Source organism: Pygocentrus nattereri, chromosome 21, assembly GCF_015220715.1.
Source record: "Pygocentrus nattereri isolate fPygNat1 chromosome 21, fPygNat1.pri, whole genome shotgun sequence".
Lineage (NCBI taxonomy): Eukaryota > Metazoa > Chordata > Actinopteri > Characiformes > Serrasalmidae > Pygocentrus > Pygocentrus nattereri.
Window position 1 is genome coordinate 35,802,735 of NC_051231.1, and position 10,000 is coordinate 35,812,734.

At 49.7% G+C, this 10,000-nt stretch overlaps 1 protein-coding gene across 6 annotated transcripts in view; it reads right to left on the reverse strand.

Annotated features, from left to right (window-relative positions):
• Positions 1-10,000, reverse strand: part of LOC108416110 (AMP deaminase 2) — a 60,124-nt gene that overhangs the window by 17,421 nt on the left and 32,703 nt on the right. For all 6 annotated transcript variants that reach the window (XM_037532322.1, XM_037532325.1, XM_037532326.1 and 3 more), the window contains 4 exons: positions 9,972-10,000; positions 9,007-9,148; positions 3,164-3,253; positions 1,939-2,068 (listed from right to left, as the gene is read on the reverse strand). The exon at positions 9,972-10,000 is cut by the window's right edge and continues 158 nt beyond it. In XM_037532322.1, coding sequence (XP_037388219.1) covers positions 1,939-2,068; positions 3,164-3,253; positions 9,007-9,148; positions 9,972-10,000 — 391 coding nt within the window. The remainder of the gene's footprint in view (positions 1-1,938; positions 2,069-3,163; positions 3,254-9,006; positions 9,149-9,971) is intronic.

The following is a 10,000-nucleotide window of genomic DNA, read 5'->3' on the forward strand; positions in this document are numbered from 1 at the left end:
CTCGTTTTCGTACTTGCTCATTTCGCTGATATATTTTGTTTTTGAAATTTTTATTTTCCTTATGAATTTCTTGAACGGGGGCAGGGCTTGGAAGAGGGCAAGTACCGGCACTCTCTATTGATCAGCTGGTTTGGAGTGACAGGTCATCAGTACACTTAACTATTGCTCATTAATGACGAGCTTTAAGGGTGTGTGTGAGAGTGTGTGTATGTGAGAGCGTGTGTGTGTGAGTGTGTGTTTGTGTGTGTGTGTATGCATATGTGTGTGAGTGAGTGTATGTGTGTGTGTGTACATGAGTGTGAGTATATGTGAGTGTGTGTGTACATGAGTGTGAGTATGTGAGTGTGTGTGTACATGAGTGTGTGTGTGTGCACGTGTGTACATGAGTGTGTGTGTGAATGTGTATGTGAGTGTGTGTGCATGTTTACATGAGTGTGTGTGTGTTTTGTGTGTGTGTATATGTGTGTGTGTGTGTGTGTACGTGAGTGTATACATGAGTGTGTGTGTATGTCTCTGTGTGTATGCATGTGAGTGTGTGTGTGCGCGTGTGTATGTTTGTGCGTGTATGTGAGTGTCTGTGTGTGTGTGTGTACACAAATGTGAGTATCTGAGTGTGTGTGTATGTGAATGTGTGTGTGAGAGTGTGTGTGAGTGTGTGTGTGAGTGTGTGTGTGAGTGTGTGTTTGTGTATGCATGTGTGTGAGTGAGTGTGAATATGTGTGTACATGAGTGTGAGTGTATGTGAGTGTGTGTGTGCGTGTGTACACGAGTGTGTGTGTGTGTATTTTGTGATTGAGTGTGTGTGTGTTTGTGTGTGTGAGTATATATGTGAGTGTGTGTACGTTAGTGTATACATGAGTGTGTGTATCTCTGTGTGTATGTATGTGAGTGTGTGTGTGTGCGCACGTGTGTGTGTGTGTGTGTGTGAGTGTGTGATAGAGAGTGTGTGTGTGTGAGTGTGTGTGTGATAGAGAGAGTGTGTGTCCGTGTGTGATAGAGAGTGTGTGTGTGTGTGTGAGTGTGTGTGTGTGTGATAGAGAGTGTGTGTGTGTGTGTGTGTGATAGTGTGTATGTGAGTGTGTGTGTGTGAGTGTGTGTGTGTGTGTGATAGAGAGTGTGTGTGTCCGTGTGTGATAGAGAGTGTGTGTGTGTGTGTGTGTATGTGAGTGTGTGTGTGTGTGTATGTGTATGTGAGTGTGTGGTGATAGAGAGTGAGTGTGTGTGTGTGTGTGTCCCCGTGTGTGATAGAGTGTGTGTGAGTGTGTATGTGAGTGTGTATGTGAGAGTGTGTGTGTGATAGAGAGTGTGTGTGTGTGTGTGTGTGTGTCCGTGTGTGATAGAGAGTGTGTGTGTGTGAGTGTGTGTGAGTGTGTGTGTGTGAGTGTGTATTTGAGAGTGTGTGTGTGTGTGAGTGTGTGTGTGTGTGATAGAGAGTGTGTGTGTGTGAGTGTGTGTGTGTGTGTGTGTGTGTATGTGAGAGTGTGTGTGTGTGTGTGTGTGAGTGTGTGTGTGTGTATGTGAGAGTGTGTGTGTGAGTGTGTGTGTGTGTGATAGAGAGTGTGTGTGTGTGATAGAGAGTGTGTGTGTGTGTGTGAGAGTGTGTATGTGAGAGTGTGTGTGTGTGTGATTGTGTGTGTGTGTGTGAGTGTGTGTGTGTGTGTGTGTGTGTGTGTGTATGTGAGAGTGTGTGTGTGTGTGTGTGTGAATGGGTGTGTGTGTGTGTGTGTATGTGAGAGTGTGTGTGTGAGAGTGTGTGTGTGTGTGTGATAGAGAGTGTGTGTGTGTTGTGTGTGTGTGTGAGTGTGTGTGTGTGTGTGTGTGCGTGTGTGTGTGAGTGTGTATGTGAGAGTGTGTGTGTGTGTGTGTGTGAGTGTGTGTGTGTGTGATAGAGAGTGTGTGTGTGTGTGTGTGTGTGTGATAGAGAGTGTGTGTGGGCACCTTGCGGATGTTGTAGAAGTCTCTGTGAGGGACTTTCTTCTGAGCTGCGAGTTCCTTCATCTCGTTCAGCAGGATGTGCATCTGGAACTTTGAGCTGAGGTACTGCAGTCGCCGGTAACAGAATGACTTCCTGCAGAGACAGGAAATGGGTTAGCAGGGTCAGCGAGCGGCAGACGACCCTAACGAGTCTCAATATTCCGATATTTTAACGGCAACGGAGGATTTAAATTCCGGTAACGCTGTACTGGACGGTTCTGCTCAAAAACCTACAGAACAGTTACAGCAGCGCGTCGAGATCGGACACGATCCTACGTCCACAAGCCTAGTTCAAGTCTTTACTGACCGTGTGTGTGTGTGTGAAGCACTTGGGGCAAATGCAGTGTGAGCAAAACCTGTCTTGCCCAAAAACGCTCATTCTAAAAGGCGTCATCTGCCATTAAGGCTACTTTTGTTAGCGTTGATCCAAATTAGCAGATGTAGCCCTTATGAGGCCGACAGGAATAAGCTTTTATAAACATTTATACAGGGTCACATAACATTATGAACAGCACCATACGGTACACACACACACACACACAGTCACACACACACAGTCACACAAAGTCACACACAGTCACACACATTTTCTAAGCCGCTTCTCCCTCAAGGTCGCGGGGATGCTGGAGCCTATACTGTACAATACAGCATTACAAAAAGTTTTAATAGGAAATCAGGATTTTCAGCACCTCCATTTTTGTCGTTTTTCACTTTTTTGCATAATTTAAAACTCCAGTTACTCTTTGCACTGTGTTAGAATTTCAGCACAAACACACCACCAGAAAAAATGCTGTCACAATAACTTCCATTGTTAGTTAAGCATGTTAAGTCAGCATTTCACAGATACGAGGCAGACAATATACAAACGAGCTCCTCTGATGTTCTACGTCTAATGTATGGAGGGCAGGCGCGCCCTGCGGGTGTGTTCAGTATCTCTTATGAATGGTCTTCTGTGACTGGCTGAACCCAGAGCCCCAGGTCCCATTCACTTCACGCTGGAAAAACAGAACCTGCTAACAGACACGGCAGTGCATAGCGTTGCAATTGTTCTTTGTTATTGCTATTGAGTCCTGTGGCGTAAACACCATGTGAGAATTTGGGAAATTACACAGACCCTCTTTCCGAAATGAATTGACCCACCAAATCCCAGATATGAAATAATCCCCGGAGAACAGATCTGAGGACTTACACCGGGCCGTTGATGATGAGAGCCATCATGACATTCATATCAGCTATAAACTCCTTCAGGTCAGGGTATGGCAGGTCCAGCTCTGTGCTCCTGCGAAGACAACACAGACACGCAGGCGTCACATGGCCAAACACGCAGACGTCACATGGCCAAACACGCAGACGTCACATGGCCAAACACAGACGTCACATGGCCAAAAAAGCAGACGTCACATGGCCAAACACAGACGTCACATGGCCAAACACGCAGACGTCACATGGTCACATGGTCAAACATGCAGACGTCACATGGCCAAACACGCAGACATGACATGGCCAAACACGCAGACGTCACATGGTCACACACGCAGACGTCAAATGGCCAAACACGCAGACGTCACATGGTCAAACACGGAGACGTCACATGGCCAAACACAGACGTCACATGGCCAAACACAGACGTCACATGGCCAAACACGCAGACGTCACATGGCCAAACACGCAGACGTCACATGGTCACATGGTCAAACACGCAGACGTCACATGGTCACATGGTCAAACACGCAGACGTCACATGGCCAAAAAAGCAGACGTCACATGGCCAAACACGCAGACGTCACATGGTCAAACACGGAGACGTCACATGGCCAAACAGGCAGACGTCACATGGTCACATGGTCAAACACGCAGACATGACATGGTCAAACACGCAGACGTCACATGGCCAAACACGCAGACCTCACATGGCCAAAAACGAAGATGTCACATGGTCACATGGTCAAACACGCAGACATCACATGGCCAAACACAGACGTCACATGGCCAAACACAGACGTCACATGGCCAAACACGCAGACGTCACATGGTCACATGGTCAAACACGCAGATGTCACATGGCCAAAAAAGCAGACGTCACATGGCCAAACACAGACGTCACATGGCCAAACACAGACGTCACATGGCCAAACACGCAGACGTCACATGGCCAAACACGCAGACGTCACATGGTCACATGATCAAACACGCAGACGTCACATGGCCAAACACGCAGACATCACATGGCCAAACACGCAGACATCACATGGCCAAACACGCAGACGTCACATGGTCACACACGCAGACGTCACATGGCCAAACACGCAGACGTCACATGGTCAAACACGGAGACGTCACATGGCCAAACAGGCAGACGTCACATGGTCACATGGTCACATGGTCAAACACGCAGACGTCACATGGCCAAACACGCAGACATGACATGGTCAAACACGCAGACGTCACATGGCCAAACACGCAGACCTCACATGGCCAAAAACGAAGATGTCACATGGTCACATGGTCAAACACGCAGACATCACATGGCCAAACACACGTCACATGGCCAAACACAGACGTCACATGGCCAAACACGCAGACGTCACATGGTCACATGGTCAAACACGCAGACGTCACATGGCCAAACACAGACGTCACATGGCCAAACACAGACGTCACATGGCCAAACACGCAGACGTCACATGGCCAAACACGCAGACGTCACATGGTCACATGGTCAAACACGCAGACGTCACATGGCCAAACACGCAGACGTCACATGGCCAAACACGCAGACGTCACATGGTCACACACGCAGACGTCACATGGCCAAACACGCAGACGTCACATGGTCAAACACGGAGACGTCACATGGCCAAACACGCAGACGTCACATGGTCAAACACGGAGACGTCACATGGCCAAACACAGACGTCACATGGCCAAACACAGACGTCACATGGCCAAACACGCAGACGTCACATGGTCACATGGCCAAACACAGACGTCACATGGCCAAACACGCAGACGTCACATGGTCACATGGTCAAACACGCAGACGTCACATGGCCAAAAAAGCAGACGTCACATGGCCAAACACGCAGACGTCACATGGTCAAACACGGAGACGTCACATGGCCAAACACAGACGTCACATGGCCAAACACAGACGTCACATGGCCAAACACGCAGACGTCACATGGTCACATGGCCAAACACAGACGTCACATGGCCAAACACGCAGACGTCACATGGTCACATGGTCAAACACGCAGACGTCACACGGCCAAACACGCAGACGTCACACGGCCAAACACGCAGACGTCACACGGCCAAACACGCAGACGTCACATGGCCAAACACGCAGACGTCACACGGCCAAACACGCAGACGTCACACGGCCAAACACGCAGACGTCACACGGCCAAACACGCAGACGTCACACGGCCAAACACGCAGACGTCACACGGCCAAACACGCAGACGTCACATGGCCAAACACGCAGACGTCACATGGCCAAACACGCAGACGTCACATGGCCAAACACGCAGACACGCAGACGTCACATGGCCAAACACGCAGACATGACATGGTCAAACACGCAGACGTCACATGGCCAAACACGCAGACCTCACATGGCCAAAAACGAAGATGTCACATGGTCACATGGCCAAACACGCAGACGTCACATGGCCAAACACGCAGACGTCACATGGCCAAACACGCAGACACGCAGACGTCACATGGCCAAACACGCAGACATGACATGGTCAAACACGCAGACGTCACATGGCCAAACACGCAGACCTCACATGGCCAAAAACGAAGATGTCACATGGTCACATGGCCAAACACGCAGACATGACATGGTCACACACGCAGACGTCACATGGCCAAACACGCAAACGTCACATGGTCAAACACGGAGACGTCACATGGCCAAACACAGACGTCACATGGCCAAACACGCAGACGTCACATGGTCACATGGTCAAACACGCAGACGTCACATGGCCTAAAAAGCAGACGTCACATAGCCAAACACAGACGTCACATGGCCAAACACAGACGTCACATGGCCAAACACGCAGACGTCACATGGTCACATGGCCAAACACGCAGACGTCACATGGCCAAACACACAGACGTCACATGGCCAAACATGCAGACGTCAAATGGCCAAACATGCAGACGTCACATGGCCAAACACGCAGACGTCACATGGTCACATGGCCAAACACGCAGACGTCACATGGCCAAACACGCAGACATGACATGGTCAAACACGCAGACCTCACATGGCCAAACACGCAGACATGACATGGTCAAACACGCAGACCTCACATGGCCAAACACGCAGATGTCACATAGTCACATGGTCAAACACGCAGACGTCACATGGCCAAACACGCAGACATCACATGGTCAAACACGCAGACGTCACATGGCCAAACACGCAGACGTCACATGGTCAAACACGGAGACGTCACATGGCCAAACATAGACGTCACATGGCCAAACACGCAGACGTCACATGGTCACATGGTCACATGGTCAAACACGCAGACGTCACATGGCCAAACACACAGACGTCACATGGTCAAACACGGAGACGTCACATGGCCAAACACAGACGTCACATGGCCAAACACACAGACGTCACATGGTCACATGCTCAAACACGCAGACGTCACATGGCCAAACACGCAGACATCACATGGTCACATGGCCAAACACGCAGACGTAACATGGCCAAACATGCAGACGTCACATGGCCAAACACGCAGACGTCACATGGTCACATGGCCAAACATGCAGACGTCACATGGCCAAACACAGACGTCACATGGCCAAACACAGACGTCACATGGCCAAACACGCAGACGTCACATGGCCAAACACAGACGTCACATGGCCAAACACGCAGACATCACATGGTCACATGGCCAAACACGCAGACGTCACATGGCCAAACACGCAGACCTCACATGGCCAAACACGCAGACCTCACATGGCCAAACACGCAGATGTTACATGGTCACATGGTCAAACATGCAGATGTCACATGGTCACATGGCCAAAGACGTAGACGTCACATGGCCAAACACAGACGTCACATGGCCAAACACGCAGACGTCACATGGCCAAAGACGCAGACATCACATGGCCAAACACGGAGACGTCACATGGCCAAACACGCAGACGTCACATGGTCACATGGCCAAACACGCAGACGTCACATGGTCACATGGCCAAACATGCAGACGTCACATGGCCAAACAGACGTCACATGGCCAAACAGACGTCACATGGCCAAACACGCAGACGTCACATGGCCAAACACGCAGACGTCACATGGCCAAACACGCAGACCTCACATGGCCAAACACGCAGACGTCACATGGTCAAACACGGAGACGTCACATGGCCAAACACGCAGACGTCACATGGCCAAACACGCAGACGTCACATGGTCACATGGCCAAACACGCAGACGTCACATGGTCAAAGACGCAGATGTCACATGGCCAAAGACGCAGACGTCACACGGCCAAAGACGGAGACGTCACACGGCCGAACACAGACGTCACATGGTCACATGGCCAAACACGCAGACGTCACATGGCCAAACACGCAGACGTCACGTGGCCAAAGACGCAGACGTCACATGGCCAAAGACGCAGACGTCACATGGCCAAAGACGGAGACATCACACGGCCAAACACAGACGTCACATGGCCAAAGACGCAGACGTCACATGGCCAAACACAGATGTCACATGGCCAAACACGCAGACTTCACATGGTCACATGCTCAAACACGCAGACATCACATGGCCAAACACAGACGTCACACGGCCGAACACAGACGTCACATGGTCACATGGCCAAACACGCAGACGTCACATGGCCAAACACGCAGACGTCACGTGGCCAAAGACGCAGACGTCACATGGCCAAAGACGCAGACGTCACATGGCCAAAGATGGAGACATCACACGGCCAAACACAGACGTCACATGGCCAAAGACGCAGACGTCACATGGCCAAACACAGATGTCACATGGCCAAACACGCAGACTTCACATGGTCACATGCTCAAACACGCAGACATCACATGGCCAAACACAGACGTCACATGGCCAAACACGCAGACGTCACATGGTCACATGGTCAAACACGCAGACGTCACATGGCCAAACACGCAGACGTCACATGGTCAAACACGGAGACGTCACATGGCCAAACACAGACGTCACATGGCCAAACACAGACGTCACATGGCCAAACACGCAGACTTCACATGGTCACATGCTCAAACACACAGACATCACATGGCCAAACACGCAGACGTCACATGGCCAAACACAGACATCACATGGCCAAAGACGCAGACATCACATGGTCACATGGCCAAAGACGCAGACGTCATATGGCCAAAGACGCAGACGTCACATGGCCAAAGACGCAGACATCACACGGCCAAACACAGACGTCACATGGCCAAACACGCAGACGTCACATGGCCAAACACAGACGTCACATGGCCAAAGACGCAGACGTCACATGGCCAAAGATGCAGACATCACATGGCCAAACACGGAGACGTCTCATAGCCAAACACGCAGACGTCACATGGCCAAACACGCAGACGTCACATGGTCACATGGCCAAACATGCAGACGTCACATGGCCAAACAGACGTCACATGGCCAAACAGACGTCACATGGCCAAACACGCAGACATGACATGGTCAAACACGCAGACGTCACATGGCCAAACACGCAGACCTCACATGGCCAAACACGCAGACGTCACATGGTCACATGGTCAAACACGCAGACGTCACATGGCCAAACACGCAGACGTCACATGGTCACATGGTCAAACACGCAGATGTCACATGGCCAAACACGCAGATGTCACATGGCCAAACACAGACGTCACATGGCCACACACAGACGTCACATGGCCAAACACGGAGACGTCACATGGCCAAACACGCAGTCAAGCAGGTTTTTAAAGTAATTCATAAACAAACACACTCACTTGTCCATGGGGCTGTGTTTGGTGTAAACGTGCACCACTCCGCTCACCATCCTGCAGCTGTAGCCCACATCTGGAGGCAGATTAGAGGGTTCCTGCCCCTCATACGGGTGAGTATCACTCACTGGGGGGTGCACAGGGGCATCTGAAACACAACACACAGGTCAACACCAGGTGGCATTTGTGTACTGATGTGCGACAAAGTTAGGGCCAAACAATCGACTGGTTTTATACGCAAATCACAATTTGATGGAGTGCAATTTTCAAATCACAAGAGCTGCAATTTTAATTATAACTGTAGTACATTAATTATAGCATTATTAACAGCAGGTTTTAAGGGGGTGATTTAAAAGTTAGTGAGCTGAATGTGTGGAGTTACACCATTTGGAAGTAACCAAACACTGTGCAGTAACATTACCACCACATGAAAAGAGCACTGGGCCTTGTTCTCCGACTGTTCTCAGGAAAACACACTTACAGTTTTCACAAAGACTCTGGGTCACCAGTGATCTCTATGTGGGGTTTGTTCTGAGGTAAGAACAGAATCTTCACGCACTCAAGAGAACAAAGGAGAAAACAGTTCTGCATTTTAAGATGACGACATGAACCGGATGCAGACTTTTTATTAGGACCTTCATCAAGATCACACTTAAAAACAAACCTAGGAAGAAACTGGAGAATGAGGCTCAATATGTTTAGTGTTAAAGCACCAAGCCAGCAATAGTTTTTGGTGAGAAAAAAAAAAATCTAGAAGCTAAATTAACAGAAATAACTATAATTATATATAATTATATAACAGCAATTAGCATGGTGGTAGCTCAAGGTGATGACCTGCCTCGATAATGTGGTTTCTGACTGTAAGACACACTGTAATCTATGAACATGGTCTGAAGTATGGACCAAATTCAGGCTTAAAAAGGCTACCGATGCTTTCTTTGGAAATCATAGGACCCTAAATGTGCATGTACCTGCGTCCACAGGTGTCTCAGGCTCCGCC